The sequence below is a fragment of the Sinohyriopsis cumingii genome, chromosome 1 (genome assembly GCF_028554795.1).
Source record: "Sinohyriopsis cumingii isolate HCF-2022 chromosome 1, ASM2855479v2, whole genome shotgun sequence".
NCBI lineage: Eukaryota > Metazoa > Mollusca > Bivalvia > Unionida > Unionidae > Sinohyriopsis > Sinohyriopsis cumingii.
In genome coordinates, this window is record NC_142961.1 from 172873994 (window position 1) to 172886851 (window position 12858).

The 12858-nt window shown below is 33.3% G+C and overlaps 2 protein-coding genes across 2 annotated transcripts in view; one reads left to right on the plus strand and one right to left on the minus strand.

Annotated features, from left to right (window-relative positions):
- Positions 1–9067, minus strand: part of LOC149808394 (kinetochore-associated protein 1-like) — a 221977-nt gene extending 212910 nt beyond the window's left edge. Inside the window, exons 1-4 of the mRNA XM_089976616.1 lie at positions 9042–9067; positions 6801–6944; positions 6243–6348; positions 4710–4825 (exon numbers count right to left, since the gene is read on the minus strand). Of these exons, the coding sequence (XP_089832742.1) occupies positions 4710–4825; positions 6243–6348; positions 6801–6923 (345 nt within the window). The 5' untranslated portion in view covers positions 6924–6944; positions 9042–9067. The remainder of the gene's footprint in view (positions 1–4709; positions 4826–6242; positions 6349–6800; positions 6945–9041) is intronic.
- Positions 9068–9144: 77 nt separating this feature from the next.
- LOC149808395 (polyribonucleotide nucleotidyltransferase 1, mitochondrial-like) overlaps positions 9145–12858 on the plus strand; it is a 99225-nt gene continuing 95511 nt past the window's right edge. The window contains exon 1 of the mRNA XM_089976629.1: positions 9145–9308. Coding sequence (XP_089832755.1) covers positions 9154–9308 — 155 coding nt within the window. The 5' untranslated portion in view covers positions 9145–9153. The remainder of the gene's footprint in view (positions 9309–12858) is intronic.

Consider the following 12858-nt stretch of genomic DNA (forward strand, 5'->3'; position numbering starts at 1 on the left):
CCTGTGGATAAGGAATGAACATATGGAAGTCCGGAAATGCTGGCTTGTTTGCCCAGTGAATAGTCAGCCTGGATGCTGGTATTAAAAGACCCTCTGGCTATCACCAGTATTGTTCACTCCAAGGGTCAAGCTGGACAGACAGATTTCTCACTGAAATCTCTCATAGAAAGGGTATGTCACCAAAATCCCCATAAATCCTAGTTGGCCAGACCGTTTTATCAAAAAGGTCCCCATGCTTAGAAGGCTGGATGGCCAGGTTGTATTATGAACTCGATCCAATGGATCCAATACATACCCTGAAGGCAAATTTCAGACATCCAGGGGGACTTACGCCCAATGGGCAGCCTAAAATTGGGGAGGACACTCAGCCAATGGGTTGGATAAAGGTGAGGAAGCAAGCAATAGAAATAAAGGTAATATTTACCCTGATGTCAATAACAGAATCATTGTTCCTAGACCAGATAATGCATCTGTTCAAATGCGGACAGTTATACCAACTCAATATTATCATATATCCTATGGCTGATGTTGATGTGGCTGACAGTGACAAGCTTTGGGGGAAGGAATCCCAGCTTCCAGCACAACATGCGCAATTGAGTTGACTTTGGGATACTGAAGATGTCAATGTTATCTTTCCTCTATTTATTCTGTCTTTCCTTCCCTTTTCCTGCCTTCTGAACTACTGTAGCCCACACATCCTCCATCCACTTATTACACATGCTACATGGCAAAGACACTTAGTACATACAATGCAAGAGTCATGGTTGTCTTCCTTTGCTTTTTGTATTTCATGTATCTAGTTGACATGTCTATGGAAATGACACAAGGATAGAAACAAAGCATAAATTATTAATTCACCATGTTACTAACTCACTAATACCACCCCCATTACTCCCAGAGTAAACAAAAATAGTCACTGTCGCATGAACTTATAAATGAGGAGTTCAACGATAGCGTGTTGACATGTGGTGTTACATAGACAAAGTCCAAAAAGGTGACAAAGTCACTGAAATTTTGAAGAAATTGTAAAAATCATGTATGCAACTTGTAGAAGAATGATTGTCAAACACAATTAATCCAAAATTAAAGTTGCATGGTCCAATTTTAACACCAAGACGACTTGGATTCTTGATTTAAAATAACAGTTTAGCAGCTATGCTTAAAAAAAAAGCAGTGACACCTGGCAGTGGCAAGGGGAGATAATGGGCAAAAGTTATTGCCTTTTGTCTATGAGAAAAAGATGATTTTCATCTTTTAGTGTTGAATCACGAGGTAGCTGGCCAATATTACTAAGGTAATGTGATTGGGGAATGTATTGGATGGAGAAATATTTATAAGAAGAAATCCATGTTGATATGTCCACATGATAAGATTTTCATGATAATATATTGGTTGGTTATATTTGTCCTGCTTTTAACTTCTATTCAGGACCAACTATATAACGTACTAAGTCATTTTGTGCAAAACTATCTTCATATGATCATCAATGCAGCAAAAGCAAGATTTTAAAGCTGACCACTATAGAGGCCATTCTAAACACCAAATAAGCACCATTTTCATTCCAGATCACTTAAACATCATAGGAAGTATCATAGTGACAATATGCTGATCTACCTATCCATTCAGGAGGAAAAAACTAAAACAAGATTTTCAAGATAGCCACCATGCTGGACATGTTAATGTCAGATAAGCAAAATTTTATTTAGGATGACCGACATATCCTAACAAGTGTTCAAATGTAAAACCTATGTCGATAAGATGATCCCTTTTAGAAGCAACACAACATAATTTTCATTACAACTAAATTGCATGTTAAATGATCACCATTTTCAATTTTGGACTAACCAGACCTCAGAATGAAAGTATGCCAAGTTTCATGACTTTCATCCAATTCAACAGAAAGAAAAAAATTGATATGGCACAGGAATACATCACTGACAAATTCTTTCACCCAACTCACAACAAAATGATTATATGGTTTTATATTAATTACATATCCCCTTTTTAATCCAAAATTTTTCAAATCTGCAATGCATCTTTTGAAAAAAGAACTGAATAAAGGCATTTATGGAAGACCAGGTCCAAAAACCAATAGAAAATTGCAAGTAATGTACACAGCTACTGTATATGTATGTCACTGACCTTTCTGATATCCCTTTTCAATCCAAAATTTTTCAAATCTGTAATGTATCTTTTGAAAAGATCTAAACAAAGGCATTTATGGAAGATCAGGTCAAGCAAGCAACATACACAGCTACTGTACATGTATACCATTGATCTTTCTGTATCGTTTAATCGCTGATGTACTCTATAGCTTTGAATTCTTTTCAAAACACATAAGGTTGTTTTTAAAATGAAGTTGCATGTAAGTGAACCATTTTCTTACTCCTACCTTGTGAATATCACTCAACTTTTAATCAAATGCCAAGGACTAGCAATAATCAAATGCCAAGGACTAGCAATAATCAAATGCCAAAGACTAGCAGTAATCAAATGCCAAGGACTAGCAGTTATCAAATGCCAAGGACTAGCAGTAATCAAATGCCAAGGACTACCAGCAGTAAATCAAATGCCAAGGACAAGCAGTAATCAAATGCCAAGGACTAGCAGTAATCAAGTGCCAAGGACTAGCAGTAATCAAATGCCAAGGACTAGCAGTTATCAAATGCCAAGGACTATCAGCAATCAAATGCCAAGGACTAACAGTAATCAAATGCCAAGGACTAGTAGTAATCAAATGCCAAGGATTAGGAGTAATCAAATACCAAGGACTAGCAGTAATCAATGCATTCAATTATACAGAAAGTTCATTAATTCACAAAACTCAAAAGAACTGTTGGGGTACTTTTTACAAGGAATTATTGGTAGACTGACCTAACTTTTAGAAGTTAAATTAAGCATTGTTTAAACAAAAAGAAGATTCAATCTCTTTCTAACACAGAAACTATATCTAGACTTTAGGGGTTTGTTTGATTCCAGTGCATTTCAAATGAAATTAAAAGCAATGGTGACATCACAATCACACAATAGAGGACTGACCAGCTTTAATAGCATGGAGGCCAGGCAAGAATGATGTGGTGATGATCTCAAAATGTTGATTTTAGGGATTTTTCTCTGTACAAGCTGTGCTACATACATTATATTTTACTTGCCCCACCATATTTAGTAATCTTGGGTACATAGCTGCCAACCTTCCAGGCTCGCAATTAGTGAAAACAGGGATAAAAATTAGTGAATTTGGACACAAATTAGTGAAAAATACCATGGCAATAACTCCATCCACTCTGACCGTCAATACTACACTATATCAAGATCGCAATATAAAACAAAAACACTACATATATGCAGAAATACATCTGCATTTCTATTTATTATGGTATTCATAAACTTCACTTGTTCTTGTTATTATTTATCAAGACATAATACTGTGGCAGACTTGAACTTCCTCAACTGCTTGATCGTAAAAAATTCTAAACAGTTCAGACTTTTGCCTGCTGGTTGATCTTGGGGACTAAAATTGCTGACAAATTTTCTGCAGCTAAGGAGGCCCTAAATCTGTCTTATTTTTCCTCACAGGAGAAAATACTCTTTCGCTGTCACTGTTGCCGTGAGGAATGCACAGGAGCTGCAGCACTTTTGGTTCTTCCAAAGGAAAATTTGGAAGCGATCTTTGAGTCCAGGAACATTTGTCGGAACAAATGTTTAGCATAGTCTCCAGCTGATAAAGGTAGATTGTGTTTGACAAGAAAACTCAAAAATAATGCTTCAGTGTTGGTAGCTTGCAGGTCTTCCGCCGATGGCTTAAAATATTCCAGAGCTGAAATCTGCAAATTCTTAATTTTCCCAAGCTCTACGTGTTTTTTGCAAACATGCCCAACACTAAAATTTTTGGCACACTGTGTGCAAAAAACATGATGTATATCAATGTTTAATGGCAGAATGCACGGCCAACTTTTGATATATTCCAAATTAAACTTCACTTTTTGAGCAATACATTTCTTTTTCCTTGGTGGTGAAGACATTTTCAAGATCTTACATGTGATGCCGAATGGTAACTCAAATCAGTGTTGGTGATGCATGCGCGGAGCAAAATTCCGGTTAGGCCCCAGTTTCTCTCAAAAGCATTTGTAAAACTACTCTTATACATGTAGATTAAAATAGACTAAAATGCTTGCTACCGGGCCATCTGTACTAATCAGCTGTAGTTCTACTAATATTGCAACCAGAAGTACCAGACCATTTTGGCAACTGCCAATATCATGACTAGTGCTTAATGGGAAATCGGTTATTTTATTCAAGATTTAAAATAATTGAGAATTTGTGAATTTTTGGCTTGCGGCATGAATTCGTGAATCAAAACTCGTGAAATTCATGCCAAATATGTGAGGATTGGCAGCTATGTGGGTAGTTGCATGAGGAAATTATCATTTCCTGCTTAAAAGTCACTTGTATGTAAACAAAAAATACATATCAGTGACAGAATTTAAAAACCCATTTCCTTCATTTCTATGTTTAACCTGTATCAATGACAATGTCTGATATTCCCTTGAGTGTCCCTCATCAACAGGTTTCACTCTATATGAATGTTCCAAAATGGCACATAACCATTACACTTGATGTCCAGAAATCCCACTTAACATTTCAAGCAGGGCATGTTCATGTTCATGCATGTATATCTAAAAGTTCAAGTTGCTACTAATTAGACTTACAAATGTGAATATTATTGCCATGGTTTCAGCATCCAGAATGTAAAGATCTCCAGTGCTGCCCCCTACAATTATCATGGTCCCATCTGGACTCCATTCTAGCTCCTCTAGGTCAAACTCTAAAATAAAACACATGATAGAATAAGAATATTGTCAAACAATTGGGGGAAGCAATTTTGCAAGAATCGATAAGTTACTAAAGTAATGCAACAAATCAACATACTTTCAAAGTAACTGTATCATTCCTGCACTACTAAGTAATTCATATCCTATAATTAATACATTTTGTTAAATAATAGAAAAACCTTGATTGAAATTAGATGTACAAAACAAGCTGGAGTACTCTTCTTAAATAAAGACATCTTTCTTACATTTATCATATTTATCATCATCATCACATCATTATCACTATCAAGTAAGTTCCATTACATATATCTTACCTACAGGAAAGTTGCAAGTCTAAGAAATGTTCACCATGTCTTAACATTGCATTAGTCAATCATAAGTATTAACATTGCATTAGTCAATTATAAGTATTAACATTGCATTAGTCAATTATAAGTAGCATGAATCATGAGTAACTTCAATCGACAATAAATTATTATGTCCCCCCCCCATGCATTTAATTTATTTGAAAGCCACATAATCCTTACTTGTACCATACTATGACTAAGAGTCAAGATATGTTTTATGTGGCTGTAACTAACCACAACTGAGAAAAGCATGGGTTATGCAGCTTTTAATCATTTGTCTATAGAAATTATTTTAATACTTGCCCAAGTGACAAGCTTTTAATCACCTATCTATAGAAATTACATTCAAACTGGCCCAAGTAACCATAAGCTTTGAAACTCACCCAAGTGACCAAGCCAAAAGCTTTAATTAGGTATCTATAGAAATTACTTTGAAATTTGCCCAAATGACTATAAGCTTTTGAACTTTTTATATGGTGTACATCACATGCCATCTACTGTGTAACTTGGTGAACAGTTTTCTTAAACTTTTTCACCAATGTAGAGAGGATTATAACAAGATTTGAGACATACAAAAGAAAACTGACCAAAAGTTTACTAGACAAAGACAGAAAACACCAAGTATGTCTGACTGTTGTGATATTTGTAAAGTGTATTTAACTGTGCCAAGAACTATCACCTCTTTTCCAACAAGCTTACTTCATGAATTTTAATGAAACCAGTCAATCTAACTTTTGCAACAACCTTACTTCATGAATTTTAATGGCACCAGTCAATATGTCTTTTGGAACAACTTTACTTCATGAATTTTAATGGAATCCATCAATATGTCTTTTGCAATGTTACTTCATGAATTTTAAAGGAACCAGTCAATGTCTTTTGGAACAACTTTACTTCATGAATTTTAATTGAATCAGTCAATATGTGTTTTGCAATGTTACTTCATGAATTATGAAGGAATCAGTCAATATGCCAATCATTAACTCATTAAAACCTTGATAAAATTATCAACTTCAAATTACTTACCAAACTCTGAAAAAATTACCAGTTCATAGTTACTTACCAAACCCTAATGTATCCCTTGAGTTGACAAACAAATGTTTATTGACTGACAGGCAAGTCAAATCACCAAGCACTGATGATGCTATCAATGGCATTTGAGTATTGTTCTGCAAAAAGAATCACTATGTAAAAGAATTGACTTTAAAAAGACAAAACATCCAATAACATGTTACTAACACAATGTTCTGATGAAACCAATTATTAAGAAAACACAGCCTTACTTCAGGTTGTAGTATGTATCAGATTTGTGACCTCGTGTTACATGCCTTCCAATGTTTTGCAATTAAAAATGATTCCACCTTCAATGATTACCATCACTGTTATTTTCTAAACATGTTTTTATATGTAAAATAAACCTTCTGTGCCTGAATAACTTATTGATCAAAAAAATATGGACATGTTTATGCTTATATGAATGACAGTTTCATTTTATGGCTTTTTTTGTTGCTCACTGAATTATCTTCATTCTAAAATGATTATTTTCCAATACTGCAATACAACCGTAATGCATTATGGAATGAAAAAAAAAGTATCACAAGCGCTGAAATAAAGCTACCACCTTGTCTGGTCCAGATACTGTTGCAATGGTGTCAATCTGGTAGAGAGCTGTTCCAGTCTCCTTTCTTGGTCCAAAATTTGCAGTCTCATCCTCACCAAAGTCTGTTTCCAAAATATCCCACATCTCTACTTGATAATTCTTCTTCTAAATAGTGTAAGAGAAATTTCCATTGGAAAATTCCAGAAAAACATTTAGTTAAAGCACTGCTTTATTTACACTTGTTACATTTAGGAGCTTACACTTTGCAACAAGACAAGGTAAAACCCATCAAACATTCAATTTTTTAACATATAAATTTATTTCCCTAAAATATAAAATCAAACTAAGTTAAAGAATTACAACTAATTTACAGTGTATGAATTCCCAGAATATTATCTTAAATTGTACTATTAGTTTCATCAATCTGGAAACTATCCAAAGGTATTCCAAATGAGGGTTGTACTGTGCTTATGTGCTAGCACCACCAAGAATCAGTTCTAAATCCAAAATCCTTCAAGGTAATCTCATGAATGTAGAACATCAGTAAAGTCATTGAAAGTTTCACATAATCCAACACTGAATTTAAAGAATTAAAATATAAATGACATAAAACCAATTGCCTTAAATAAAACTATATCATAAATTAATATATAACATACATATCCATAAAACACTCCTAAGCTGTTCATCAAGTATTCATCTTGTGTTATGAAGCTTGGTAAGACTTGCAAAGCCCTAACACATTTCTGGCAGGCTTCAAAATTAACTGACCATCACAACCAAAATCAAAACTGTCATTGGTGTGTGTGTGTGTGTGTGTTTGTGTTTGAGTGTGTGGGTAGGTTGGTGCCTGCACATATTTATGGCTGTTTGTATATATTCTCTTGTATGGATGCATACCATTATAAACAACATTTGCTAATGTGCAGACTAAAACTGAACCAGTTGTCTTAAGCATTAACATGTATGTATCAATTATGCATGTATGTATGTATATATGCTTGTATGTATTTGTGAATGTCTGGTATTTTGTTTTCCAATAACCCAAGTGCAATAAAAGAAATTACATCATTTAAGCTTCAAGATAATCTTTTTTTTTTTACATTCCTAGTCCATGAATTATCAAGTATGGGATTGTTATAAACATTTCATTATGTCTTAATAATGTGTATTACACTGTTACGTAAACAGTCTTGATGACATGTCATGAGACAGCTAAAACTTTATAAAATGAAATATTTAAATAATAATATTAACAAACAAGTTGGTGAAAAGATTTTATTTTATTGTCAGTAGTGAGGGTTAATGTACTGACATAATTGATTCTTAATATATATTAGTTAATTAATCACAAATATTATCAACAGTATTGCTGGGAAAACCAACTAAATCATCTACAATATCAGTGAAAGTGTTTTTTTAACTTTTTCACAAGCTTAATTTATTTGGAATATTAACCAACTGGTTGTACTTAACAACCTGCTACTTTTACTTCAAATGTCCAATAATACCTCCTTCAGGTGTATTTATCAACCAATCAAACGAATTTCAAAGCAGGTGTCAGAGCAAACATTCAGTCAAACAGAACAATAACTGGTCTATACTAACTATGTCGGATTCATAAGTTGTGTGAGGCAACAAACAAAAAAAAAAATTATCTGGGAACGCAATAATACGGTTTTGGAGTTAACTATTTGAATACCGAAAGTGCTGCAAAAATCGCTCGTTTTAGTACAAAATACATTTTCACCTTTTTTTTAAACAAAGTATCGTCGTATTTCAAAATAATAAACATGATAAGGTCGGATGTTACTTACGATAATATAGTTATGGGTTACTACACTGCCTTTAACTAGTTTTTCTAATTTGTATTGGTTTGTCCGATAATACACGACCGACTGACGTTATTTGCCGATTGCTCATTTTATTATTCGCGATGCTGGGCTAAGAATTAACAAAAGTATGGGAATATATCACCAACACTATATACATGCTTTAATTTTCTTTTGAATGAAGTGACGGGTATCTATCTGACTCGAGTGAAAATGTGCAAGTACTTCAGTGCGTCAAAACCGATAACTCCCGGATACCAATAGTTTATCATGGAAGTGCCTTGCAATTTCTGCTACATTTCATAAATCTTTATAATATTTCGGTTACATTTAGTTATGCAACGAGTGATACAAATTTTGTATCCATAATCTTACTTAAAATTCGCCACAGACGTCAAAAATGTGTGTATAGAATGCCACTAGGACTTACCCTCCTTTTGAACTGGCCGCCAACACTCGGATGCCTGTCGATAAAATGAGAAGTATTCCACAGTTTTATCGAAATTCAACGATAAAAGTAAACATATGTCCGAATAATAAAGATGTCTGCGCCCTTTAAAACGTGCAGAATATGCCATTGCAGATTAAATTCACGTCTTTTGACAGGATATGCTCTGAATATCAGCAGACGCTACTGCACAGATCCATGGAAAGATATCGTTAAAGATGTTCAAGCCGACATCTTTGTCGGAAATAGGTTTGTGAAAGGCAGTATTTTCTGCTCTTGTTTTATAGCATGCTATGCTCAAGGTATTTTGAAAAATGAATTTTCTACAGGTAATATTAACTTTTGTTTATTTATCATGGTCTCATTATGACAGATTTATATTTTTTCCTTCGTAAATCCTATGATGTCCAAAGTATCAGATCCAAAAATAACACTTCCTTCCAAATTTCCGACTATTGGAGATAACAGTTTTGAAATCGGCAAAATGGACTATGCAAAAATGTAAAACGTGGAAACATTGTTTATAATACCTTAAACTAAAATGTTAAGGTATTCATGCATTTGTACAAGTAAATAAAAATAGTAATTTAAAATAGGTATTTAAATTATTTCATGTGTACGGTATTTTGGGGGTAAATCGTCTACTAATGTGCATTACAATACATATTGCTTTGATTTACTCCCAGATGGAAGCACAATCGGTACGAATAAAAAAACAAAAAGGGTGTTACTATCCACTGTTTCAATGTTAGGCATCATTAATCACAGAAACTGATTAGTAGATTAAAGATTGAGACTATGACACTTTGTCAAGATGGAGAATGAGTTAAGTTATATTTATAGATTGGTGCTAACAACCAGCAAAGTAGAAGCCCAGAAGTTTATACCTCTTAAGCTGGTGTTCGGTTATTTGAATAGGTGATTATTTCAGTTGTTATCTATTTAAATCTTCAATTGTTTATGGTGAATGAAACCCTCCTAGGTCTCCATTTTAGCTTTAGGACCAAATATTTAATTCAAACAGCATGAACTTTTTCCCCAAGAGTTATAAGTTAATTTTTTGAAATTCTATCATAACAGAATTTTAAGGCAGAATGAGGTATAAAACACAAGTAAACCAAAAGTTCTCACATACTGGAAAAAGGGACCAAGCCCAGTATGACCCATTTTTTAAAATTATTTATTATATGCTCATTTTTTTCCCCATTAACTTTACATTGTCAGAATTGTGCAATATTACCCGATACTGAACTCGTGCGACAACACACATATAGCATTCACGTGCATAAAGGAACTACTTTCTATTGTAAACAAACAATGGATGCAGACGCCAACACGTTTGATTTGTATACAAATCATGTACACTCGCGTAAGAGGCTCTTTACGTTGTGGTTGTTTAAATTTGTTTCTGAATGAACTAAAACAGATGTTTCGTGGACTGCCACATACCAGCTGTTTTGGCACATTCCGTGTTGATACAATGTTACAGATTTAGGCTAGCTACAGTATATAACAGACGCAAGATAATGTCCTTACAAATAACATACAAGCGACAAGTCATATACTCTCTTCTTTAGCTGGTGATAAGAATGGAAAAATAAAATATACTTACAGTTTTACATACTGAATTTACTCAAAATGTATTTTCTTAATATTCAAATCCGAATTACATGAGCTATGTCATAGGTTTTCAATCTGGATTATACATTTTGAATTGTGCTGTAATTTCGATGATAAGTGCAATTGCATCCTCCTTACTGCACTCAAAATGAAATAAGCATTAAATTCCATAGCGCCTTTTTGATAATTGCAATTAAAAGACTTCATATTTTTCCCACATTATGATTTAAAACATTCAATGAAAGAAACAGAAACACATTTGCAGATGTCAACACACTTACCCCTAGCTTATTAAATCTCATGTATTTCATGTGGAATCATCACATACAAATCTAGTCCATAATCAACGAAATTTCCTAGAATCAAGAAAAATACCAAAATCTATTCATTCCAGATAAAATGGAAAAGTTGTTGCAATGCACATTCATTCACAATATGACTCCATATTTCAATTTTAACTAGACACACCATTTTCTTTCGAAATTTATGTCGAGCGCACGACTAAGTTCAAATTTATCTGGGTGGAGTTATGTGCGCAGTAATAACGTTGATTTGTGTAATGATGAATATGCACTTGTGTATTTAGTTTGGAATGCAGCATACATTCATTTACGTTGTTTCTTGTAGTGTATTGTGTTCATAAAATTAAACCTTAGGTAGAATAAAAAAAATGGGCATATAATAAAAAGATTACTGCATTTGTATAGAAAAATATGAACTCGTTTTGTCAGAAGGATATACTGTACTCCCAAGGTCATGCAGTATTCCATCCCAAAACTTGTTCATATTTTCCCATACAAATGCAGTAACCTATAAATATTGCCTAACAAGAGTACATGGACTGATACAGTATCATGGATTTCAGTTGCATTCAAATCTGGTATGAAATAGGCAAAGCATTTGGAACAGTAAAGCTGACTGACATTGTATGACAGATGTAAGCCAGCTGACATCAATGACTGCCATAGCATATTTGGAACGGTAAAGCTGACTGACAGAGTATGACCTGTAACCCAACTGACATCACTTATCACACTTTAAATTTGTTTTGAATTGGTTTTCTAAACCTCTTGATAGACTTTGTCATCATGTTTGGCATGAATCATTATGTAACTAGGACAATGGATTCAACTCACCCTTATGAGTTTTGATCAAGGTCACAGCAAACTCACCCCTTTGAGCTTTGTTCAAGGTCACAGCAATAGAAAATTTGTGTTAAGGTTTTGGATAAAGTTTATCATTCTCATATGTTTCCTTATGCCTCTGTATATTCCTTTCATTACTTGGGATGAATCATTATGAAGCTAAAACAATTTATTCTGTTGCACAGGCTCTTGCCCATCAGATCAGAAATCTCCAATAATATATATAACACAAGTTGGACAGCAAACACACAATTTTTTTAATAAATTTAATCCAAAAATTATTTTGTTTATAGCCATAATTTATGTTATATCTCTGGATTAAAGATGCATTGGAAATTAATTTTTATTACAACACCCTGGCATTTCAAGCTTCTTAATTACATTGGTTCTTGGTATTAAGATGGGTTTTGTCATGTACTTCAGTATAAGTTGGTCTCACCATAAAAAGGTATACAGTTTTATGCCCATGGTCAAAATTATCATGGAGGAATACTGTTTTACAAAGTATTATAATCATTAGATTTATTGTGAATTCAATATGAGCAGTATTATAATAGGGAGTACTGTATTACAGTGTTTTAGTAACATTAGATTTATTGTGAATTTGATAAAGGTAACATAATTCCAGCATATAGTTCATTTTTTAATTGTATATACAAATATTGTTTGACATTTGCCATTAATATAACAATTTTTGCAAGTTTAGTTTACTTTATAAATTCACAAATTCTTAAGCTTTATGAAAATATTTCATTTCATTTGTCTTTTTAATGTAAGATGTTAAACATATCATTCAGTAGAAACTAAGAAAAACTTCAAATTAAATGTTATGCAGAAAATTTGAAGAACTAGTTAAATATATTTTACTTAGTTCAAATTAAGAAAAATTCAAAGTTAAATATATGTTATTAAGTGAAACCTAAAAAACTCCAAGTTAATTATATTAAGTAGAAACTAAGAGCTCCAATTAAAGATACATGTACATGAAGCTGATGAAATTCCAAATTTGTTATTATTAAATTCTAAAATTCGTT